This window comes from Rhinoraja longicauda, chromosome 20 (genome assembly GCF_053455715.1).
Source record: "Rhinoraja longicauda isolate Sanriku21f chromosome 20, sRhiLon1.1, whole genome shotgun sequence".
NCBI classification, from domain to species: Eukaryota; Metazoa; Chordata; class Chondrichthyes; order Rajiformes; family Arhynchobatidae; genus Rhinoraja; species Rhinoraja longicauda.
In genome coordinates, this window is record NC_135972.1 from 29,318,130 (window position 1) to 29,345,258 (window position 27,129).

Below are 27,129 nucleotides of genomic sequence, written 5' to 3' on the forward strand. Positions count from 1 at the left end.
TAATTTCTGCTCATCAAAAATAACCCTCACCTACGTACACCCATCAGGCGCACAGTCTTACCTCAGCTTTGCCTTATTCCCCCTCCCTTCCAACTTCACTCCCACTGCAATCAGTCTGAAGAAGGGTCCCGAACCAAAACTTCATTTATCCACATTCTCCGGGGATGCTGCCTGACCCACTGAATTACTCCAGCACTTTTGGGTCTTCTTTTGTTTTTTAGATGTTGAGAGTAAGGCCCATCTTCTTGTGGGTTTCAGCAAATGGTATAAATGCCACCATACATGAAGTATGTGTACAAATTTGGATATGGAACAATATACTTTTTATAGAGGGTGTGCAGTGAAGATTCACCAGACTGTTTCCAGAAATTGTTAGGAAGGAACTACAGATGCTAGTTTAAACCAAAGATTGGCACGAAAAGCTGGAGTAACTCAGCGGGACAGGCAGCATCTCTGGAGAGAAGGAACGGGTGATGTTGCCAGAAATGGTTGGTTTATTATGTTCAATAGGCTAAGCCTTTATTCTCTAATATTTAGAAGAATGAGATGTGACCTTACTGAAACATACAAAATTCTTTGAGGGTTCAACATGGATGATAAGGGAGGATGGTACCCCTCGCGGAGTAGTCTAGAACTAAGGATCACTGTCTCTAAATAAGGTGACAGTTACTTATGATTGAAATAAGGAGAAACATCTTCTCTCAGATGGAGGCAACCTTTAGAATTCTTTCCTCGAGAGCACTGTAGTCAATTAAAAAAAATAAGTTCTTGGAGCAGAATTAGGACATTCAGCCCATCAAGACTACTCTGCCATTCAATCATGGCTGATCTTTCTTTCCCTCTCAACCCCATTCTCCTGCCTTCTCCTCATAACCCCTGACACCCATCATTAATTGCATTCAAAGCAGAGATCGATGAATTATAAAAGAATCAAGGGAATATAAATGGGAAGCGAAGATATTAGTTAAGGATAAAGAGTCACCTTTGCTAAAACATTTAATTAATACATTGTTGAAAACAGTTAAAGTTAAGGATAAAAGATTTTTTTTAACAGCTAAAACTCCATTAGGAAAAAATGGATTATTGCCGTTTGCTTGGAATAATCAAATACTACAACTCTGGGAACAGAAGGGTATTAAAAATATAGGAGATTGCTATGAAGGGAATATCTTTTTGACATTTTCTCAATTGAGAAATAAATATCAAATTCCAGGGAATAGTATTTTTTTCTATTATCAATTACAATCCTTTTTAAGGGAAAAGTTAGGTAATTCAATGTCTCTATTTCAGATTAAAGGAATCGAATCCTTGATTCAGGGCAAGGGAATTAAAAAATTTATATCATCAATGTATAAACTACTACAGATATCTGGTTCAAAGATAGGAATGCATAAAGCAAGACAAAGATGGGAAACAGATCTTAATATTACTATTGATGAACCAAGCTGGGAAAGACTGTGTCTAGATAGTATGAAAAATACTATTAATGTGAGATACAGCTTAGTACAGTATAATTTTTTGCAGCAACTATATTTAACCCCGGAAAAATTAAATAAATTTAAACCAAACTCATCTGAAAGGTGTTTTAGATGCAACCAAGACGTGGGCACTTTTATACACTCTACATGGGCATGTCAGAAGGTAATTCCTTTCTGGCAAGACCTAAAAAAGTTTTTAGATCAATTGATGAATAAGATCATACCAATGGATTCAAGGTTGTTTTTGCTAGGAGATACAAAAGGAATAACACCAAAGCTAAGTTTGGATAAACATCAGGAAAGATTTCTCAAAATATCATTAGCAGTAGCAAAAAAATGTGTTGCGGTTACCTGGAAAGAACAAAATGAAATAAGATTTGAAAGATGGCATGCAGAAATGCGGAATTGTATCCCATTAGAAAAAGCAACGTACAATCTGAGAAATGGATACGACTTCTTTTTGAAGGTGTGGAACCCATTCATGGCAAAGCTAGGATTAAGAATAGGAAGTATTTAAATTCAGGATTGCTTTGGTACCTAACAAGAATTTAAAAATAAATTACTCGGAAGTGACTCCCTCGGGACTCCAGGTTTCTTTCTTTCTTTCTTTCTTTCTTCTGCTTTTTCTTTTTCTTTCTTTTTAACTGGGGGGTGGGGGGGTGGGGGGAGGGGAGAAAATACAGAACAATATGTGTATAATCGAAGTTATAGGTTAGTGACTATTGTTTACTATGAAATGTATAATGTATAATGTATGAGTTCTGTTAAAACTTAAATAAAATATTTAAAAAAATTAAAATAAAAAAAATAAAAAGAATCAAGGGTTCCAGGAAAAGGACAGGAAAATAATATTAAGGTGATTCATCTTAATTGTAGAGCAGGCTTGTATGGTTGACTGGGCTACATCTGTATCTATTTCTTATACTTTTATAACCTTATGCACAGCTATTTGTGAGTAAGTGCACCTTCCACAGATCTTCGATAATGCTGCTGAGGAGAATTGGGAATTAAAAATCGCTCACTATGAACCTTGAAATTTAAATAGTTGGATCAGCAGAAAAGTGCATTAAGATCACATATCTCAGGGGTGTTACAAATGCAGGATGCGTTCGTAAGCTACATTGGTTGAAACAAATGTGAATTTAATCAACAGCAAGCCATTTCTCAATATTCCCCCAAAATTCATGTAAATCACTTTCATATTTATTGACAAATGTCTTCAAATTCAATTGGCTTTATAATCAGTAAATTTAATACAAAACATGTTTAAAAAAATACGACCCTTCTAGTGATATGCTGAATAGCTACATAACTATTAAAAATATAGAGGACACATAGTCCCTGTCCGCAAACCTTACTTCCTATCTCATGATTTTTAGTCACACTTTCCAATCAACCTTAACTATTGTAAATTGTGATGTCAATATTTCCCATTCAATTTATCTTCTCAACAGTCATAAACTACTTGCAGTTTCTGCCCACTAATATTACTACTGAACCAAGTCAGCCATAGAGTCTTAAGGCAAGGGAGTGAAAGATCACAGTAGGTGGTTGGAAATACAGACTTGAAGTTACAATCAGATTTAAATAAGGAGGCAGATTATTATCTCAATGGTGTAGGATTAGGTAAAGAGGAAGTGCAACGAGACCTTGGTCTTCAATTAAATAGAAATAAGCTGTTCTTGAACAGTTCTAGGGCTTCTATACCTTCTAACTAAAGAAACATATCTTAAAGCTCCATTCTCAAATAATGCCATGACAATGGCCTACCCTACACCCAGTAACTCATTGATAATCTGCACCCACCTCTCTCAGTCTTCTGTCCAGCTTCCTTCAACTATCTAGAATTTCCTCCCTCACACCATCCAATCACATATGTCTCCAGACATAGGGTCAGAAGAAGGGTCTCAACCCGAAACATCATCCATTCCTTCTCTCCAGAGATGCTGCCTGTCCCGCCGAGGCTACAAGTGTTTCCTTCCACCTTAAAACCTAGAAATTCAACCAACACTTCACTCATATTTCAGAATCAGCTTTTTTTTTTTTTAAACCTTCCTTTTGTAGAGCATTTTAGGATATTTCCTTCATGTTAAGTACAAGCTATGGTCAGTGGTGATTAGTTTGTTCAGGCTCTCTGGCAGAAACATCATTATATTTTATTAGCAACTGCTGAATATCGTGTGGTCAGTTCGCTTGTGCACTAAGGCCCATCCACTAAGGTGCATGGATAGATGACCAAGCTTTAATTGAATCTCTGTTTATATGAAAGGAAAACAAGCTTTCAACCATTTGATCAATTGCCTGATCAATTTAATCTTACTTGTTTCCATTCTCTTCCTTTGGAATGGGGCCATGACCAGAATTCAACGTCCATCACTAATTGCCTTTGAACAGAGCAGCTTGCAGGGTTGATTTAATGGGCTTTTTAAAAAAAAAGAGTCAACTTTATTGTTTTGGGTTACAAGTCACATACATATTGCACTAGGTAAGGATTGCAGATTTTCTGAGATACATCGTAATTACGGTCGCCAAGAGGAAATTTGTGTCCGATTAAAATTAATTTCCAGGCAAGCTGCCAAGGCAAGAATATTAATGAACCAAATTGTGTTTATGACAGTTTTTCATCATCAGATACAATGATGCATCTCATCATTACAAAATGTCCTTTGTCAAATTTAAAATTATTAACTAATTTTAAATTCCATAGCTGCCATGTTGGTATTTGAATTTAGGTTTAGTTAATCCAGCCCTCAGAGTTATGTCTCATAATTTAACAATGGCATTACACTTTCGTATCATACATTTTATATTCTTGCCTTGGCAGCTTGCCTGGAAATTAATTTTAATCGGACACAAATTTCCTCTTGGCGACCGTAATTACGATTTATCTCACGAAAGAGAAACCGATAGAGAAGGCTTCATCATTCCTCAAGCTGTAATCTTCCTGAAATGTAAAGGCAATTACTCTTAAACAAATTGCCGTAATCATACAATATAGCCAAGACAACAATCAGATGTAGACTGGTAAATAGCAAGTGACATTTACCAGGCATTCATTAGGTCCAAATAAAAATCTAAGTATCTTCCTTCGACATTCAATGGTTTATCATTGCTGAATCTCCCATCATCAGCATCCTGAGAATCACCAGTGCCCAGGAAGTGAAATGGACCAGCTGTGCAAATACTGTGGCTATGAAGGCAGTTCAGAACATGGTTATCCTTTGGTGACCGATGCACCATTCTATACTTTGTCACCTTTCCACCACAGGACACAGATCAAAAGGATGAAGGAATTTTCCTTGGCTTCTTGAAGAGTCTACAGTAGCTCCAATAATGTTCAAGAAGCCCAACGCGGTCTAGGACAAATCAACTTGCTTGATTGGTACCCCACCCACCTAAACCTTTATCCCCTCCATCACAGTGGCTCCAGAGCGTACCAGTTACAAAATGCACTGCAGTTACACACTAAGGACACCCAAAACCACAACCTCTCCACCAAGTTGGATGCGGGCAGCGGGCATGTGGGAGCACCATCACCTCCAGGTTCCCCTTCCAAATGACACATCATTCTGACTTGGCAATATGGTGTCATTCATTTGTTGCTGCTGAGTCCAAATCCTGGAATTAACAATCCAACAGACTGTGGGAATAGCTCAGCCAGATGCCTTGCCGGGACTCAGGAAGATAGTTTACCACCACCTTCCCAAGGGTGCTTAGGGATCGGCAGTACATGCTGGCCTTGCCAGTGATCCCCACTCCTCGTAAATGTCGAAATAAATTCTGGTCAAGAACAACTGGGATATGCAGTTGTATACATCGGAATTACACTAACAAAGGCAAGTTAGTTGCTGCTATTAATTGCTATTGTTGCTATCTCGTTCCTTGTGGGTGTCAACAATAGCCCCATGTGATATGACAATATTTCCAAACAGAATGAAGGATAAAAGCATAAAATGTTACTGTTATGCACTGCGCCAAACATCGCAAATCATGTCACCGTGTTAAAGACACGCACTGTTAAATCACGGAGAATCAATCAAGAAACGTTTCTATTTATGGCGAGAACAGATCTGTCTGTCTGGTAATAGTGGCACTGTAAACCCCAGCCCCCCGATCCCAGCACTTCAGGTGGAAATATCAATGCACTTCAGTTTAAAGTTTAGTTTAGAGATACAGCATGGAAACAGGCCCTTCAGCCCACAGAGTCCATGCCAACCATCGATCACCCGTTCATACTAGTTCTATGTTATCCCACTTTCTACACACTTGGGGCAATTTACAGAGACTAATTACCCTGCAAACCCGTGAGTCTTTGGGATGCGGGAGGAGACCAGAGCACCTGGAGGAAACCTAGGTGGACGTCAGGAGAATGTGCGAACTTCACACAGACTGTGCCCGAGGTCAGGATTGATCTGCGGCACCGTGCCACTCGACCAGAAGCACTTTTCCTGTCAGGCTGATCCCACCTTTTGTTTTGCCAGGATATCCCAGCCAACAACTGGGATTGTGGTAGGCAAAGGGGAGAAGCCGACAGCAGCTGCTTCACAACTCTGCATGTGTTTTTAAAAATGAGAAATATTCATCATTTTACTTTGGGTCCAACTTCACAAAATAGCATCAATTGAACAATGAAAAACAGCCGGGTTTGCCAAGAAATCAAACCATCAAACGCAATGTTTAAGAAACATTTAAACAGGTACATGGATAGTTCAGGTTTAGAGGGGTATGTGCCAGATGCAGGCAGGTGGGACTAGTGTGGATGGGACATGATGGTCGGTGTGGGCAAGTTGGGCCAATGGGCCTGTTTCCACAGTGCATGACTTTATGACTCTATAAACATGAACTGTTTTTTCTCTCTCTCTACTAAACCACAACTACAGACATTGGTTTGTAATCTGTCAGAGATCAGTAATTCAATTAGACAATCGACAATAGTCAATAGACAATAGGTGCAGGAGTAGGCCATTCGGCTCTTTGAGCCAGCACCGCCATTCAATGTGATCATGGCTGAACATTCCCAATCAGTACCCCATTCCTGCTTTCTCCCCATACCCCCTGACTCCGCTATCATTAAGAGCTCTATCTAGCTCTCTCTTGAAAGCAACCAATTCCTTTGGTTTTGTGGCCCTATTGATTTCTTTAGTGCTCAACATTGATAATTCAAGTGTACAACTCTAACTTTGTTCTCGCTGTGCAAATGTGCTGGCAGGCCAAATTGCTCAAGCCCCAGTCATTCTCACTTCTCCCCCCACCCACCAGGCAGCAGGTACAAAAGCTTGAAAGCACATACCACCTGATTCAAGAACACCTTCTTCCCCGCTGTTATGAGAACTCTCAACGAATGAATTCCCGATCTTCCAATCTACCTCTTCCTAGTCCTTGTACATTTTATCTACGCTTTTTCAGTTGCTATAACACTATATTCTGCATGCTGTTTATTTTCTCTTTTGCTCTATCTGCTGTACTCATGTGTGGCATGATTCACCTGGATAGCAGGCAAAACAAAGTATTTCTCTTTTCCTCAGCATAGGCGACAGTAATAATAATAAACTAATACTCCTTTGTCCGCATCCAGCTTCTACCTGCTGTGCTTTGTCCTGCCTCTCTCCTCTGACAGTTTTCTTCCCTCTCCCCACCGTCAGCCTGAAGAAGCGTCTTGACCCGAAATGTCACCTATCCATGTTCTCCAGAAATGTTGCCTGAGCTGCTGAGTTACTCCGCCACTTTGTGTCCTTTTGTACATTAACCAGCACCTGCAATTCTTTGTTTCCACCTTAAACTTGGTGTTGGATCCTGCTGTTTCACTCCACTTATTTGAAGTTTCATGTGAATGAAAGGATGTTTTTGTTATATTATTTTGATATGGACTCCAGAATAAAGCTCATTTTTAGAAGATATCATTAGTTCACAAAAAGATCCAACTTTGCAAAGTCACCCAGACTGTCCAGGGACCTGCATTACCTTCAATTCTTTCCTTCTAGAAATAGATTGAACATCGCTGGGAACTAATTGTACTGCTTGCTTCATTGTCCTTCCTTGTTAAAATACTCACCAACTCCACTGGCAAATTTCCAATAAAACAACAAAACTAAGATTACGGATGCACTGCAAGTGATTTAATCAGAAGGAGGAAGATAAATTGTTTCAAGGAAAAGAAAACAAGTATATATAGGCAAGAAACTTGAATTAGCCTAAAGTAAATTGGGGTGCCCCTCAGCGGCATAGCTAATGGGGGAGCAAGGGGAGTGACTGCTCCCCTTGAGCACATTTTTGAAAAGTGGCGCCTTTTTTAATGTGCTTGCTCCCCCTAACTTTAGAACCAGGCAAGGCCCCTGATGCCCCACCTGTATTCTAATCTGAAATATCATACCTTATTTATCCAGAGAATCAAGCAAGGCACAAGGACAAACTTTACCAGCAGTGGGGGAGTCTGGGATCAGGGGGCACTGGCTCAAAATAAAAGGATGTACCTGTACAATGGAGGTGAGGAGGGATTTCTTTTGCCAGAGGGTGGTGAATCTGTGGAATTCATTGTCACAGACAACGGTGGAGGCCAAGTCATTATGTATTTTAAAAACAGAGATTGATAGCTTCTTGATTAGTAAGGGTGTCAAAGGTTCGGGGAGAAGGCAGGGAAATGGGGTTGAGAGGGAAAAACAAATCAGCCAAGATTGAATGGCAGAGCATTCAAAGTATTTGATGCATTTTTTTTTTTTTCAATTATCGATAAATTAAAATTGCTCACCAGATTAAAACCATAACTTTGCAGGAGACCAGGTTGGAAAAGTAATATCATAGCCCACTATTAACTCCATCCAAGAATACCTTGTTGCAGAAATAGGAACTGGTACAGACATTGTTGGAATTTCACAGTCTATACTTACATGTTATCATCTCTAATCTAGGAGGTTTTAGATGACAATATGCATAATATATGCTGTGAAATCCCAGCAATCTCTGCACCAATTCCTGTATTAACCTTATATACTGTGATTTTTAAAGCAAATTACAATTTACATTTTGACAGGAAAAATTAAGTATATTAAATGGTGACAGATTGCAGAGCTCTAAGATGAAGAGGGATCTGGTGTCTCTGTGCATGAGTTGCAAAAGACTAGTATTCAGGTACAGCAAGTAATTTAAGCCAATCTTATCATTGTTGGTAGAGAAATTGGCTGCGTAAATTGGGAGAATAATTTTCAGTGACAAACACTATTGGAGAAACCATACCTTAAGTATCATGCACAATAATGGTCTTCTTATTTGTTAATGCTTTGAAAGCACTTCAATGGAGGTTTACAAAACTAATTCCAAGAACATGTGTGTTGCCTTATAAGGAGAGATTGTGTACACTGCACTTGTATTGACTGGAGTTTAGAGGTCAAGGAGAATTGCTTGATGCATTAAAGATCCTGAATGGTCTTGTCAGTTTGGATGTGGATGGATGTTTCCATTTGTGGGAGAATCTGTAATAGCCATCACCCGTATTTTATAGTAAGCAGTTGCGGATATAAGGGTTGAGTAGTCTAATCCTTCCACTAATGTGTTTGTTCATATGCCTAAAATGTGCTTTACGAGAAGTTCAGATATAGGCACAATCAAGTACAATCAAGAGCAATCCTTGCAATACTTCATCTTTTTCCCAATATTTCAGTTATCGTCTAGCAAAAAGCAAAAAATATCATAACAAGACATTTGCAATATCAAAGTGAAATCTGGATTCTGAACAATGTCCTTTCAAAGCAAATGTTTGCTAAATCCATTGTTTCTGAAAATTAAGAGTTCACATTTTTAAAATACTTTCTCTTCCTATTCTGCTACCAATTTCCTTTCACAGAAGTTTATGCAGCTGGAGGATCTGACAGTATTTTAAATTGATGACTGCAGGAAGCTAAAATAAAACAAATTCGAAAGAAGGCATGAAAATGGGCAGGAAATGGCTTTAGCATCATTATGAGGAACCGTATTGGAAATGCTGACTGCAAAGTTCTTTAAAAATCTCGAACAGTGTAAAAGTGCTTTTCCTTTCATTAGGAGTTCCCACTGAAAATATTTACAGTACAATTTCCATTAACTCCCCTATAGTTATAGTATGGAAAAGACAAATCGCTGTGATAAGCATTTTTGCCATTGGGAAATTGCTTAATGTCCAAAGAAGTTTGCACGTAATTTGCAGTATATTTTACTTCTATTCTGGGTTTTTTTTAATATTGCTGGACAATATGTCATCATCCAGGACATTTGATTAAGTAGTGTACTAAACGATCATTCTCTTTATCCATTGAATTTCATGAATAGAGTCATGAGGCATACAGCACAGAAACAGGCCTAGCATGTCCACACCCACCATAACTTTACATTAATCCTACATTTAATCATGTTTTTTACTCTCCTCGTATTCCCATCAACTCCTCTCAGATTCTACCACTCACCCACACACTAGGGGTACTTTACAGTGGTCAACTGACCTACTGTCCTCCATATCTTTGGGATTTGGGAGGAAACTAGAGCACCTGAAAGAAAACAACATGGTCACAGGGAGAACCTTCAAACTGCGCATAGGATTGAACCTGGGTTGTTGGTGCTCTGAGGCACCAGCTCCACTAGCTGTGCTACCACACCACCAAAATGACAATGTCAATTATTGAGCAAGTTCTGCGTCAATTTAAACTTCAAACAACTATGTACAAAGCTGCTGTATTATTTTACTGAAACTATTATAATACCTGGTTTTATTTTTGAAAACCTGTAATCTTTTCACTAAACGAATTATAAAGATTCCAAAATTTAATACAAGTCTGACTTAAAAACACAATTTGCAAACCTCAAGAGATGTCACAGCTGCCAGCCTCGTCGAGAGCAATTGTGTTGTTTGTAGCAAGCTAGATTCAAGTCCCACAGCAAGTTCACTAATGATAACAACAATAGTTTAAAAGGAGATGGAATCAAGATTCAAAAGATTGGATAATCTGCAGGATAATCAATTGGATAAATTGTCTGTTCAGCAAAGATCATTTCCAAAGAAATTTCCCTTCCCCAAAGTAACCTCTAATCTATATTAGAGTCTGGTCAGCTATCAATAAAAACCAGACCTGATCGTAACCCAACCTCAGACGATCTGAACACAACTCGAACTACACCAAGGGCTAATTTTTTTTGATTTCTAACCCTATAATTGTCACCTAAAATCCTATCCTGGACACATACTCCACAGCATGCTTGCACTCAATCCACAACTAAATGGTTTCCATGGTGTTCCCACTAATAAAAAGAGTATATTCACATGAAAAGCACCAGCTTAGTCCAACCTGGCCCAAAGCGGAGGACTAGCAATATCATGGAGACCTATAACTTACAATTAGTCTCTTTGAACCAACTTGTCCATGCTAACCAAGATGCTATCTGAGCTGGTTCCCTTGATCTGTGTTTGGCACACATCCCCTAAACCTTTTCTATCCATATACCTGTCTGAAGGTCTTTTATGCTGCATCGGCAAGTCTCACCCCAGTCACTCCCTCTTCTCTCCTCTCCCACCAGGCAAGATGTGCAGAAATGTGAAAACACATACCTCCAGCTTCAGTCACAGTTTCTTCCCAGCAGTCACCAGGCAACTGAACCATCCTATCACCAAGTAGAGAGTGGCCCTGAACTGCCATCTACCTCATTGGAGAACATCAGATGATCTGTTATCGGATTTTACTGGACTTAATCTTACACTATATCTTATTCCCTTTATCCTGTATCTGCACACTGCGGACAGCACCATTGTAATCATGCCTAGTCTTTCCGTTGATTGGATAGCACGCAACAAAATGATTTCCCCTGTACCTTGGTACACGTACCAATAAACTAAACTAAACTAATGTGAACCCATCATGCTTCGATTGGGTAGCCAGATCCAATCTGCCTATCTTTATCCAGCTTCACAGGTAAACAGAATGGTGAAGGTGGTGACACAGGTAGACAGGTGGGGGAGGAAGGCATTTGCCACCATTGCCTTCATCAGTCAGGGCACTGAGTACAAGAGACATTGCAACTTCATGAGTCATTGGTAAGACCACATTTGGAGTACTGTGCACAGCTACAATCACCCAGTTAGAGGAAGGATGTCATTAAGCTGGAAACGGTGCAAATAATATTCACAATGTGTTACTGAGAATGCAAAGCTTGGCGTGATGAGAGGCTGGATAGAACATAGAACAGTACAGCACAGGAACAGGACCTTCGGCCCACAATGTTTGTGCCGAACATGATGCTAAAACTGATCTCATCTGCCTGTAAATGATCCATATCCCTCTATACCCTACACATCCATGTGTCTATCCAAAAGTTAGGCTGGGACTTTTTCCCCCTGGAGTTTAGAAAGTTGAGAGATAAGCTAAATAAATCATGAGGGGTACAGATTTTGGATGGTCAGTCTTTTTCCTAGACGGGAAACATTCACAAACAGTAGACTGTAGTTTTCTTGAAAGAGATGCCCAAGGAAGCTGTAGAGACAGATGCAATTACAATGTTTAAAAAACATTTGGACAGGTGCATGGATAGAAAAGGTTTAGAAGGATTTGTGCCAAACACAGATAAATGGGACCAGCTCAGGTAGCATCTTGGTTGGGATGGACGAGTTGGGCCGAAGGGACTAATTCTACATTGTAGGACTCTATGACAGTCCTGGTTGTATTCCAGCTCGTTACCTAGAGATTCCCATTTGCTATATCTCTATGTATCACTGTGTCTAGCTAATGGGGGATTTCTGCACCTATTGTCTATTGTCTATTGTCTATTGTCTATTGGTAGTGTTTTAGACAATAGACAATAGGTGCAGGAGAAGGCCATTCGGCCCTTCGAGCCAGCACCACCATTCAATGTGATCATGGCTGATCATTCTCAATCAGTACCCTGTTCCTGCCTTCTCCCCATACCCCCTGACTCCGCTATCCTTAAGAGCTCTATCTAGCTCTCTCTTGAATGCATTCAGAGAATTGGCCTCCACTGCCTTCTGAGGCAGAGAATTCCACAGATTCACAACTCTCTGACTGAAAAAGTTTTGCTTGCAAAGCATCACTTTTAATATTTTGCAAGTTGCGAATTTAAATTGCCGCAGAGCAGAAGCATGGTGACTCTCCTGTCCAAAGGACCAAGGTCAGTTCACACACAAAGCTACATATAAAACCATAGCCATAGGCACACGACAAAGGTTGTGCCAATGAAATATCAAGTTAAAAACTGAATGTCGTGTCATTACTACTATCTATTTTTATCTTGTTACAGGACAGAAAGTGAACATTGATTGCATTTGGATTAAATAACTGAATATTTTGCCAAAGACGAACAAAATCTAAAGTACCTGCAATATGAACTAAAACCAAAAATATAAAATGTTCATGTTTCATTTTGAAATGTTGACAATTTCAGCCTCAATGATGAACGACAATGAAGCCTCTTAATCCTCTGTGTAAAGATTTGCAACACGGTTATTTACAGTGGTAATTGGTTACAGCAAACGTGATTTGCAGCTGCTTTTGTTTGAGTGGTTCAGCTGTTCAAATGGTCTTTCCCTGTGGATTCAGCGGATCAAGCTACCCCTGGCGGTTTCTCACTTGAAGTGAGGTGGTGGTGTGGAGGGAAGTGTTAAATGCAACTAAGGATCCATTCCTAGTCACTGCAAGATGGTTAGAACATAGAATAGAGACTGTTCTCTCTGCACATGAACAGGCCCTTCAGACCACAATGTTTGTTGCAAACATGATGCCAAAATAAACTGTTCTCATCTGCCTGTACATAATCCATATCCTATTCCCTGCACTTCCATTTGCCTTTCTAAAAGCATCTTGAAAGCCACCATCGTATCTGTCTCCACCACGACCACCACCTCTGGCAATGCGTTCCACTAATCTTTGTTTATGAAACTTGCCCCGCACATCTCCATTGAACTTTCCCCCTCTCACCATATAGCTCTGCGCTTAGTGTTGGACATTTCCACCCTGGGAGCAAGGCTCTGACTGCCAACCCTATTTATGCCTTTCATAGAATCCCATCCCTGCCAACAGAGGCAATATCACAATATCGGCTTTAACAATGAAGTTCCCCTACAATAGGCGTTCCTTTCTTGTTCTTTGTTCTTCTCCACCTCCATCATTTTCTGTACCTTGCAAAGCTGGACAGATGAGGAAGGGGACATTGGTTCACGGGTCGATTCACACGTCCAAGGACGGCGCCCTCTGGAGGCCCTGCAGCAGCCTGCTCGGATAGGGCGCTACTTGTAAGACCCAGAGCGCGGACTGGACTTTGGAAATGATGCCCAAAAACTGGTGCCTCTTGCATGCGGTCTCAGTGGACTTCACTAATCGAAGATTTTGCTTAGATGTGGCAATACTTCACTGAACTGTACGTAAGGAAATAATTTCACCGTGTGTTTTCAGTTAACAATAAAGCACCATTGAACTCTTAAGATTCATGTGATCGGGTTTGGTTCAAACTAGATTCCTAAAAACAAGTAAATAAAGTCTGACCATTAAGATAAAGCAGGCGTACACATCGTGTTCTCACTGGATGTGTGACATATTATAGAGCTACACCATCCAACTTCCTTTTGCAGATCAAGTAAAATTATAAATTGGATGGAAATCACCCTCATGTTGGCACCTCATCTATAATAAATCCTTTAATTGTCCCTAATCTATATACTAAAACTCTAATTTGTTTGTTTGTTTGTTTGTTCCTGAACTACAGCCAAAACGATACACGATAGCGCAACAATTTTAGGTCCACCTTACTCACCGTCGTCCCTTTGGTGCTAATGGAAGAAGTTTCGTTAAATCGGTGTAATATTTTTAAAGTTATTCACATTTTAAAGTTTAAATCTATCTCCAAGGGAGGGAGGGGGGAGTGGTGGGAGGGGGGGGGGGGGGGGGGGAGGAGAGGGTGCTGCACCAATATAGGAGAGGTTTGGGCCCAAAAGGTCCAATTGGTCTAGTTAAAACTAAATCTGTCAAGCCCTTGCAAAAATATTCTAAAACATGTTCAATTATCTATATACTAAAACTCTTGTTTGTTTGTGACTGAACTTCAGCCAAAACTGTACAAGATAGTGCGACATTTTTAGGCCAACTTTATTCACCGTCATCGCTTTAATGGTAAAAATGGTCGTTTTATTGAAATTGGAGTTATATTTTAAATGTTATTCACATTTTAAAGTTTTTTAAAACCAGCGCATGCGCAGTTGGGGGCGGTCCTCATGTAAGATGGCCGCCAGACCAGCACCTACACATACGTAAGATGGCCGCCGGGTGACTGCGCGTGCGCAGTTGGGGGAAGGGTCGTCATTTTCGTTCAGCTCCCACTTCCCGCCAGATGCCCATTTGGTTCCGCGGCCCAAGTGGGGGGAGCATCACCGCCGCCGCTCCAAACCCCGGGCGTCTCCATCATGACCGCCGCTCCGCCCCAGAGTCCCCGCCATCACCGCTGCCGCCGGTGCAAACCCCGGGCGTCTCCTTCACTGCTAGGCCCCAGAGCCCCGCTGATCCATCGCGCTGCTAATGCTTCTCCTTCCCGCTCTAAACCCTGGGCATCTCCATCATGGCCGCCGCGCTCTCCAGCTCCGCTGAGCCATCATGCCGCCGCCGCTGCTCCCACTGCCGTTCTAAACCCAGGGCGTCTCCATCATGGCCATCGCTGCTCCCGCTGCCGCTCTAAACCCCAGGCGTTTCCATCGCTGCCGTCACCACTGAGCCTTCAGCCCCCACCCAGCCATCACCGGCTGGTGAGAAATGAGGATATCACGAGAACAACTTTAACTGAATTCATGGAATTGTGTTCTCGAGATCAATTTGCAAGAACACTGTACTACGCTAATATACCCTGATTTTACACATGGAACAATAAGTAATGGCAAAGAAGGAAGTTTAGGAAGATAGTGGAAGATTTTCCAGGTATTTTTGAAGGAAACGTTCTGGGACGAGTGTATACTGTTTCTCCAAGATGTGACCTCTACTACTTGAGACTGATTCTCCATCACGTAAAAGGGCCAGTATCCTTCGATTCATCGAGGACACATGACGGACATATTCTTCCTTCCTTCAAAGACGTCTGCATAGAAAGAGGTTTGTTGCAAACTGACGACCATTGGCAACAGACGATGGAAGATGCTGAGTGGACAAGACTCCCCGAGGAAGGGAGATCTGTTTGTTTTGCTGACGATTGCTGAGATCAACTCTTCTCGACAATTATGGGATCGTTTCAAGAATTCAATGTCTGAAGATTATCATCAAGGAGAACGGAGAACAATCAATGATCCAAATATCATGATTGATGAGAGGCATCATGATCAGGCTCTGTTGTATATTCAAGACAAGCTTGTCAATTACAACAAGACACTGGGATACTTTCATGTGCCACTACCAAGACATGGAAGAATGAACCTTGATGGTGACAATCCAGAATTGCTGAGTGAACTGCAGTACAATAGACCTGAACAACAGTGGTTTGTTGAAGAGAAGGAGCCTCTGCTGAATGCTGAGCAAAGAGCAGTGTATGACCATGTGTGCAGCTGCTTGGAAAGGAATGTTCCTTCAATGTTTTTCATTGATACACCAGCAGGAATGGGCAAAACAATTCTCACCAATTTGATCCTCTCCAAAGTTCGAGGTCGTTGATGTTGCTTTTGCTGTAGTATCCTCTGGTATAGCAATACATTGATGCCTGGTGGAAGAACTGCACATTCTCGATTCAAGATACCCATCGAAGTGACTGATAATACAATGTGCAACATTGAGAAGAACTCCAACATGGTTCATTTGATCAGGAGTGTGAGACTGATTGTTTGGGATGAGTGCCCGATGATTAGGAGGGAGAGCTTTGAAGCGGTGGACAGAACTCTTTGAGATCTATGCAAAAAGAACGATGAGCCTTTTGGCAGCATTCTTACCTTTTGTTGTGCCGATTTTCGACAACTCCTTCCTGTTGTGAAAAGGGGAAATGATGCTGAAAATTCCTGCATCAAGAAATCCTATTAATGTTCAAATTGTTATATTTTGTTATTCACAATTTGAAATTTTAATAAATCCCTTTTCCACTTGCTGTGCCCGTCAGCCGCCCATGCGCAGTAATACCTCCATGTTCCACGTCACCATGGAAACCCGACGGGCGTGAATGGCGGCGCTGCCGGAGAGCCCCTAAGAATGGAGGGGGGTGGAGATAAGGGGGGATGGAGTGGGTAACTGGGGAGTGGGAGGGGAAGGGGGGGAGTGGGTGGGGAAGAAGGGGGGTTGAGGGGATGGAGTGAGGGAGGGGAAGGTGCTAGACCAAAGCAGAAAACACCACCATTTCACAGAAAAATCGCGATTTTCATTGAGATTTTTATTTTTATTTTATAAAGCCATTTCTTTTAACGAAAAAAGTGCGATTTTTCCCCTACATCCCAATGGCAACGCAATGAGTTGTGGGCCCAACGGGTCCACTTGGTCTAGTCATTTATAACTGGTGTCGAGTCTCCGTTTAGTTTTTAATTTTAATTAATTTGTACTGAAGTCCAATAGCCTTGTTGTTTTCAATTGACTTATGTCTGAGGGTCCAGATTATTCATCCCAAATCCCACCATGACAGGTAGGAAATTTAGAATTAAATTATTAAATCAATCGTGAATTAAAATCGCAGCAATTGTACTGTGGGCTGTTGGTTTGTTACAAAGATCCATCCTTGTTGTTTTCTGGCTGGGTGCATATTCGACATTAAGTATTCAGATCAGATGCGACTAGTTTATGATCAGGTACAGTGAAATACACATGAAGCTCATAAATGGCCCAGAAAACTGAGGGCTAATAAGGTAGGACAATAATTGGCAGTCTTGGTACTGACACCCAGATCCTGTAAATAATTAAATCTTCCTTTCTAAGTGTGTCATAAAGCAGGGATTTGCAGTTCACTTATCGTTTTAATGTTTTCGTTCAAGCTTTTGTTTTTACCTTTCCTGAAGGCAGGCTGGCTTCATTTTGAATGGAGAGGGCCCCAATGCCACGCAAGGTTTGGTCTCCGGTGCGGGCCGACCCTGCGGATCAATATTGACGATCACGGCACCTGAATGGGGCTGGGGCTGCACCATGCTGTTGGCAACCTTGATGTCAGCCTGCAGCTGCTGAACGGGAATGGAAGCAAGGTTGACCGGTTGATGCTGTTGCTTATCCTGGCTGATTTGAAATTTAAGTTTCTCCTTCAACCTGTACAGAAACTGGAAAAGTACAAATGTATTATTTAGGCAAGGAGAAATGGTCTGGTGATCAGTATTCATTGATAAACTTAATGTTAATTCAGGATGAGCTGACATACTAAATTCATCATGGAGCGATGATATCAACAGCAAGGCATTAATATCAGGATTTTACAGATGAAAGTAATGCAATTATCAATAGAAAATATAAAAGTCTGTCCTTTCATGTCCACTACACAGCTTTATAATGCTGGGGATACATAACAGTAAACACCAAACATTACACTCGAAGACACAAAGTGGTGGAGTAGCTCAGGGGGCCAGGCAGCATCCCTGGAGAACATGCACAAGTGACGTTTTAGGTAAGGGCCCTTCTTTAGACTGATTGTGGGGGCGGAGAGGTGGGGGGGGGGGGGGGGGGAGTTGTGAATGCATGATATTAAAATCATGCTGTTGATATAATCATTTCATGATGAAATTAATTAGTCAAATCATGCGGAATTAATATCTTCCCCCCACCCCCTACAATCAGTCTCAAGAAGGGTCCCGACCCAGAATGTCACCCATTCAAGTTCTCCAGGGATGCTGCCTGACCCGCCGAGTTACTCCAGCATCTTTTTTTGTAAACCAACATCTGCAGTTCCTTGTATCTAAACATTACACTCTCCTAGGTCCTTTACATTATGGCAGACATATGGGTGGACAGGATTGTTGGGACAGAGGAGATGACAAACAGGATCACTTGTATTTGTTTAATATTTCACATTAAGTAAGTTCATGTAATGCATACCATCAGCAATGTAACAACAAAGGAATAGAGGAATTCTCCCAATTTCTGTTCTACATTTGGCTTGTCCCACAACCCATAGAAGCAGATAACGCTCCACCAAGCTTTTATTGACAGTTGTTAAGATGCTCGTGATGAGCTAGGCTTTGATTGTTCCACTTGATGTGTGAGGGGGTGCCTCGTCTCCAGCCCTGATTCTGCTCGTTGCTCTGTAGTCAACGTGAAGTGGGTGAGGCAACAAAACACCATGAAGGTAACTCTCACCGTGCCCCGAAATATACAGATGGCCCAAAGATAGCAAAGCATTTAGAAACATGTATTAGAAGGCCACAATTGGCCTGCCAGTGTCCGGAAGGTGAGAACACCAAAGCATCAGATATAAAGGTAACATGAGGGAGCATTAAAAAAGAAGTACTCAGCAGATTAAGATACACTCGAGGGAAGAGAAACAGAGTCAATATATCAGGAAAGGAAGGGAAAGACACAGATGCAATGTATCAGGTCAGAGATCTTCATCAGAATTAAAGCTTTAAAGCTTCTCATCTCCTTTTCAGTTCTAGCAAAAGGTCGCCAATCTGAAATGTTCACTCGACTTCTCTTCCCATAGATGTGACCTGGCCTGCTACATATTCCCAGCATTTTCTGAATCTGTTTAAGGCAGATGAAGTCATCAAGCAGCCTGCAAAGCTAATGTACAACAGAGCGGCCTAATCAGAGCACAACACTCCAGCTGATACCATTAGCTGAGCTCATACGGCTGAAGGACTCCCCAGTTGTGCTATTCAAAGGGATCGTAAACCAATTAGCAATCAACCTGAAATAGGTGCTCATGGCTGTTGGAAAAACTCAACAATTGCTTGATGCTTTGTGCAGTTGTTTCTGGTTGCAAAGGTCTACAGGGATTCTTGGGGCAGGTGCTGAAGAATTTTCTTCTGATTTCAAGGCTTCTGCATGAACCAGTTGTTCACAGGCACCCCCCTCGGAATACAGTATGTATTCTTCCTGGGAGAGGCCATGTAGAGCACAATAAGTAACAAGTGTGGATGGGGGGGAGTTGCCACACTCTTGACGAGTTTTGTAGATGATGGAGAGGCATTGGGGAGTTAGGAAGTGAGTTACGCATCTCAGGATTCCTAGCCCTTGAGGAGCTCTTGTTACCACATTGTGTAGATGGCTACTCCAGGTCAGTTTCTGGTCTCATGCTTCCTTTGGGTGGAAATAACTTCTCACAATGTCCTCCTGCTAATTCATCCTACTTTCTTTTTCTTCTTCTTCTCATCCAGTCCTCCGAGTTCGAGGATGACCCACTTCCATGACCGATGACGAAACTGTAGTTTCAGAGAGTGGGTGAGAGGTGTTGGATGGAACAGAGGGATGGGTGGGGTTTGTGTGGTACTACACTCCTTCTACCACATACTTAGGGCTTGTGTGTTCTCCAGCACATGGCCCCAAAGTCTTCAATGCCTCCCTGAATGCTCCTTCTCCACTTTGAGTGATCATGAATCAGAGATTTCCTGGGATCAGTGTGGATGTTGGAATTTTTCAAGAAACTTTGAGCACATCCTTGAAACTTCTTCTCTGTCCACCCAGTAATATCCTCCCACAACAGTGAATGATTTGGGAGTATGGTATTACTCAAACGAGAAAGCCAACTCAATGTAGTGACTGAGAGCGGTTTCGGGTCTCAATCTAGGGATGTTGGTCTTGGAGAGGATGCTGATTTTGGTTGGCTCATCCTACAAATCAGCTGAAAATTTGCAACTATCAAATGCTGAAATTATTGAAGTCCACAGGCAACACAAAATCTGCATCGTAATCGACAGACATGGGTCAGTCACACAACACAACCTTTGTAACACTCACTGAGCTTTTCAAATTTAGCTGCCTGGGTCTCCAAGAAAAAATTATCTTTAGTTTTAGAGATCCGGCGTGGAAACAGGCTCTGTTGACCCACCAAGTCCACGCCAGCCAGCAATCGCCCTTACACTAATTCTATTGTACACACTGGGGACAATTTACAAAAGCCAATTAACCTACAAACCTGCATGTCTTTGGAATGTGGGAGAAAACCAATGGGGAGGAACACCTCTTTGGAAGTATTGATTCAACATACTTAAATTAAAATTTGGTCTAAACATAATTGAACAAATACACGGAAACTAGTAGCAAAACTCATTTTGTAATTCCTCCCAAACTGAAACAATACTCTTGTATACAAGAGATGCAAAAGACGAAGCCGGAGGAAATAGCAAACTGCTGGATGAACTCAATGGAATGAGCAGTAACACGGATGCTGTCTGACCTGCTGAATTCCTCCAGCAGTTAAATGTAGAAACATGGAACTGCAGATGCTGGTTTACAAAAAAAACATTGGAGCAGTACACTCCAGCAGTTGCTTTTTAAAAACATGTGTAAATAAGCATGATGAACATTGCATGATGGAAATTCTCACCATTCAGTGACAATAACAACAACAACTGACTGTTAGGACATTTATTGAAAGATACAGCATGGAAACAGGCCCTTCAGCCAGCCAAGTCCATGCTGTCCATTGATCACCCAATCACACTAGTTCTATGGTATCCCAATTTCACATCCACTCCCTACACTCTGGGGGCAATTTAAAGAGTCCAATTAACCTACAAACCCACATGTCTTTGAGATGTGGGAGGAATCCAGAGCACCGGGAGGAAACTCAAAATGTCACAGGGAGAACATGCAAACCCTACACAGACTACATCAGAGGTCAGGATCAAACCCAGGTCTCTGGCGCTGTGAGCTAGCGGCTCTACCAGCTACACCAGTGTGTTGCCCAAAGTTTAAAAACTGGAATATGCTAACATAATAAATTGCAGAAAGTCGGCAAGGAGAAAGGACACTTACCATCAAACACGTAATGATAATAACAAAGGCAGTGAGGAAAATGACAACAGTGTAGACACCTTCCTTGTTCCACACGCCATCTCTCCTGTGTTCTCCATGCAAAGCATTTTTCTGAAATCAAGCAAATGATGGCCATCAGGCCTGAGTAAATAGCTGCTGGGCTAATTTTCTGTTAACTGTTTACTGACCTGTTTGATCTTTCCTTCACTGCAGTGAAGATGTAACACATGCACATGTCAGTCTTAATAACCACAATAAAATACAATTCAAGCAGATCACCTTGCCAAAAATACTTTTACTGATCGTATTTTGAAATGTAATTCCCCGAATAATTAACTGCTAAAACAATTTTGAACAAAGTCAAACTACATCCTATGTGTAGGAAGGAACAAAGAATTGTCAGGGTTGCTGCAGAGTATGATGGTTGATGTCATGCCATCAGTTAGAAATAAAAAGATTTAAAGAGGGTAGAAGGCCGACTGGGGGGGAGTCCATGAGGAGGGGAACCAATGGAGATAGGAGAAGGGATCATCACTGGGTGAAGAAGGGTCTCGACCCGAAACATCACTCATTCCTTCTCTCTAGAGATGCTGCCTGTCCTGCTGAGTTACTCTAGCATTTTGTGTCTATCTTCAAACTCCATCCTATGATGGATACAGATCAGCTTACAACAACACCTTGAATCGTACATGAAGGAAATTGCTTTGGAGAAATATTCTAGTTGCGACCAACAAGGCTCAATATTACTTCACCTGCTTTTGATCTTTATTCCTTTACTTCTGAATCCCATATTCAGGATCCCATATTCATTTCTGACCATCCTCTGAACCCATCCTTGCAATTGGACCTCCTCATCCAAAATCTACACAGGCAAAGCAGTTTCACCCAGGTAATGTTTTGCAGTTAGTTTAGAGAGTTAGATTTAGCTCTTAGGGCTAAAGGAATCAAGGGATATGGGGTATCACAAAATGCTGGAGTAACTCAGCAGGTCAGGCAGCATCTCAGTAGAGAAGGGATAGGTGACCTTTCAGGTCGAGACCCTTCTTCAGACGGAAAAAGCAGGAACAGAGTACTGATTTTAGATGATCAGCCATGATCATATTGAATGGCGGTGCTGGCTCGAAGGGCCGAATGGCCTACTCCTGCACCTATTTTTCTATGTTTCTTTGTTTCGATGTATGGTTCAGTTTATTAATCATCAGTGAGTATATGACTGATGTGTTGATGGCACCATGTCTTGGTACTACACTTATCATGCTTACAAACAGCAAAGTCAAAAAATGTCTCCGTTGTTGATAGAAAGGAAGAAATGGACACAAAGACAAACCTATTCCCAATTATTTCTCTCATTGACGATGCGATATTGTTTCTCTATCAGTCACTGTGATAAACTGCTGAAATCGACAAGAACAAAACATATTTGGTAATGGGTCTTCATCGGTTGAACCTTACACCAATTAACACCAATTCTGCAAAACCACTTTCATAATGACTGCTCTGGGGAGAGGGGTGCAGACACCAAAACAACATTTTGCTTTCTGCAAGAGAAGGAGTTCTCTTCTCATTGATTGTCAATTCCATTCCGTTTGTCTCACCTCGTCAGGGCTCAAAACTAACTAAGGAACAAAAAAAAATTAAGTAATGGCAGTATAATTAAGGAGAATATTGTTTGACTGTTTATTTTTGCAAACTGGGTTAAGCCCACTCAGCTCTTCTTTGCTTTGATATCACCCATGAAATAGTTTCTGAAAATCACCTCCTCAACCGTAATGTGGACTGTCCTCAAGATATCTCCATTAACTCCCCAGGTTCCCTAGCCTTTTGTTTTCTCCACAGTAATAACAAAGGATAAACATTCATCAAGGGTCCTGCTCATCTCCCTCTGCACCACACATAGCTCGCCACAGTGGTTTCTGAGAGGCCCTATTCTCTCTCCAACTATGCTCTTTCCCTTCATGTACTTATAACATCTCTTTGGATTCTCCTTAATTTTATCTGCCTGTGCTATCTCTTGCCCCCTTTTTGACTTTCTTCTTAAGTATACTCCTCAGTCCCCTAAATTCCTCCAGGGATGCATTTGATTCCAGCTGCCTATACCTGGCTGCCAGGATAGATAGGCATGCATTTCTGCCTTCTTTTTTCCTGACCAAAGCCTCAATTTCTCTCTTCATCCAGGCGTGCTTACTCCCAGCTGACTCACCCTTCACTCTAACATCAACATGCATCCCTCATGGTTTTATAAAGTACCTCTATAAAGTCTATGTACCTCTATATGTACCTATATAAAGTCAGTCCTCGGCCTCCTACATTCCAAGGGAAAAGCCCCAGCCTATCCATACTCTCCTTATAATGCAAACAATCCAATCCTGGTAACATCTTCATGAGCCTCTTGTGCTCATTCTGTTTCCAGCTTAATGACATCCATCCCAAACACACTACCACATATGTTTAGTTTATTGTCGCATGTACCGAGGTACAGTGGAAAAACTACAGTCATGTGCACCGAGATGCAGTGAAAATCCTTTGTTGCAGGCTAACTAGTCAGCGGAAAGACAATGCACGATTACAATCGAACCATTCCCAGTGTATGGACACATAATAAAGAGAAAAATGGGAATCACGTTTAAAGCAAGATAAAGCCCTGTAAAGTTCGATCAAAGATAGTCCGAGAGTCTCCAATGAGGTAGATAGTAACTCAGACTGCTCTTTAGTTGCTGGTAAGGTGTTTCAGTTGTCTGATAACAGCAGGGAAGAAACTGCCCGTGAAACTGGAGGTGTGGAATTTCACTCTTCGATACTTCTTGCCTGATGGGAGAGGGGATAAGAGGGAGTGACTGGGGTGAGACTCATCCTTGATTATGCTGCTGGCCTTGCCGAGGCAGCATGGTGTGCAAATGGAGTCAATGGAAGGGAGGTAGGTTTGTGTGATGGTCTGGGCTGCGTCCACAACTCTCTGCAATTTCTTGTGGTCTTGGATGGAGCTGTTCCCAAACCACTCCGTGGTTGCATCCCGATAAAATGCTTTCTACATGGCTATTGTCCAACCAATGACTTGTACTGTTGTAACATGATGCCCCACCTCCTGCTCTCAATGTTCTGTATATATTAACACAAATTAGCCACTCTAGGAGAAAGAAAACGGAAGTGTTTTTATTTTATCTCCTATTACATCTTTTTTTTAGTGTTCCAAATTTACTGTAGTTGTAAAACTACCCGTCCCATATTTAAACAAGACCTCTGGCCTTTAAATTAATAATTGTCCTCCACCAATCTGCACTCTGAGCATTGTCCACAAGCACAATACAGCAGCCAAGTTGCTTGTAGAGGTTAATAAAACCATGAAGACGAAAAGGTGAAGGGGAAGCAAACGAAAGGGCAATGGTTTAAGATGAAAGGGGAAATATTTAAAAGGAACCAAAGCAGCTGTATCTTCAAACAGAGGGTGTGGGTATAAGGAATAAACTGCCAGAGAAAGTGGTAGAGGCAGGTACAATAATATTTAAAAGACATTTGGACAGGTACATGCTGACAAAAGATCGAGGGGGATATGGCTTAAATCGAAAAAATAGGATGAGCTTAGATGGGCGTCTTGGTTGGAATGGATGTTGGGCCAAAGGGCTTGTTTCTGTGCTGTATGATTATGACTCTTCAAGTCTCAATCTTCAAAAGGTGTCAAATTACCACCTGCTCCACTATCCTCTGGCCAGCTTTAGTAAACAGCTATTGGAGTGATGAGCTGTTTGCCATCTTCCACTCTGAAAGGATTCCAGCCTGTGGAAATACAAACAAGCCTGATGCACGCAGCCACAATAAATCAACACACATCAACGCATTCATGCAGAATTCCATATCCGTACTCACAACCAGCTGTTTACTGAGCATCTGAAGTTTCATCGCGCACACAAGAAATATTTCCTTCCCGCACCTCAAGGCTGCACTGACATACAATAAAATCAAGCTGATTTCATCTTGGCCTGAACTTCACTTTCCTGCCCGTTTCCGATTACACTGGTCTCCCCCTATGATCCAAGATTCTGTCTATCTCATTCTTAAATATATTCAATAACTCAACCTTCAATAGTCTCTGTGGCAGAAAGTTCCAAAGATTTAGAACCACACAGAGAAGAGATGCCGCATCTTTTTAATGACCCACACCGTTGACCTGATGGAGTTGTGTGCAAGGAAACCACGTCCTCTCAGGCACCTTCAATGTAAAAATGCATCATTCCCAAGAAATGTTTATTGTGGTATTATATTGTGATTTTGTTTTACAGTTTTTGCATCCTTTGGGTTGCGTTTAGTGGAAGAGTTAAAGAGAAGATGAGGAAGTATTTATGGGGCTAGTCCAGTGGACTTCAAGTTTAATGGTGACCCCCCCACGATGTTGATATGAGGAGGACTTGGTGAACTTTGGTCAGTAATGAATGGCCAGCAATCGCCATTTGTACATGCGATATTTTCTGTTTTCTCTGGAATGCCGGCGGTTGAGGGGAGACCTGATGGAAGTGTTTGAAATGATGAGAGGCATAGATGGGGCAAACAGACCGAATTTTTTTCCCCCAGTATCGAAATCGTAAAGACGAGAGGGTACAGCTTTAAGGCGAGAGGGGCAAATTTTTAAAGGAGATCTGCAGGGCTGGTTATTTTGAAAGAGAGTGGTGGGTGACTGGAACATGCTGACAGGAGTGATTGTCAAGGCAGATACAATAGTGGCTTTTAAGAAGCTTTTAGATAGACACCCTGATTTGCAGGGAATGGAGTGATATGGATCATGTGCAGGCAGATGAGATTAGCTTATCTTGGCACCATGTTCGGTGCAGATATTGTGGGCTGAAAGGTTTTTAATGCTTTCTGTTCTTTGAAAATTTCGATTCTTGCATGCCAACTGCTCCATTATTTCTTTTTATACAAATATAATTTTTGGCATACCTGACCCAATTAACGCGTCCTTTCACCACAAGCCTGCTGCTCCCTTAATTTATTTGCCGGTATGCTCCTACGCTATGATTTTCTTGCTCTTCTGATCCCTGCTGCCGTGTTCATTTATTCATAAGCTGCAGTGAACTCTTGTACAAATTTACAATCTCATCAGCACACACTAAATCTAGTCTGCTCCTGTTTTAAACTTAATTGATCTGTGACTGCTAAATGTGCTCATTAAGTAACGTGTTTCTTGCTGTGTCATAAAGTTGATCCAATCCTGTTTTCATTTACATTAAAAAAAAACGTTTTTAATATCCAGTAGAATGTATGCTTTTTTAAACTTCTAGAGATACGGCGCAGAAACAGGCCCTCAATAGTTTACGTGTTTTGTGCATATTTCTGGCCGTTCAGCTTTCACCTTACAATTGCATTGTTTAAAAACGTTTGTGATGATTTTGCATAAAAGCTTCCAGCACTTATGAGCTGACTTGTTTGGGATTCCCACGCAATACAAGAACCTGGGATTTAACAAATGATGAGCGTTTAACGGCACTGGGCCTGTACTCGCTGGAGTTTAGAAGGATGAGGGGGGGACCTCATTGAAACTTACTGAAAAGTGAAAGGCCTGGATATAGTGGATGTGGAGAGGATGTTTCCATGAGTGGGAGAGTCCAGAGCTTCATAGCCTCATAGCCTCAGAATGAAGGTAGACACAAAATGCTGGAGTAACTCAGCGGGTCAGGCAGCATCTCAGGAGAGAAGGAATGGTGACGTTTCGGGTCGAGACCCTTCTGCAGACTGATGTCAGGGGACGGGGTGGGACAAAGATAGGATGTAGTAGGAGACAGGAAGACAGT

At 41.5% G+C, this 27,129-nt stretch overlaps 1 protein-coding gene across 1 annotated transcript in view; it reads right to left on the reverse strand.

Annotated features, from left to right (window-relative positions):
- The window catches only part of LOC144603696 (receptor-type tyrosine-protein phosphatase R-like), a 202,582-nt gene that overhangs the window by 115,791 nt on the left and 59,662 nt on the right, over positions 1-27,129 (reverse strand). The window contains exons 5-6 of the mRNA XM_078417335.1: positions 21,350-21,460; positions 17,438-17,700 (exon numbers count right to left, since the gene is read on the reverse strand). Coding sequence (XP_078273461.1) covers positions 17,438-17,700; positions 21,350-21,460 — 374 coding nt within the window. The remainder of the gene's footprint in view (positions 1-17,437; positions 17,701-21,349; positions 21,461-27,129) is intronic.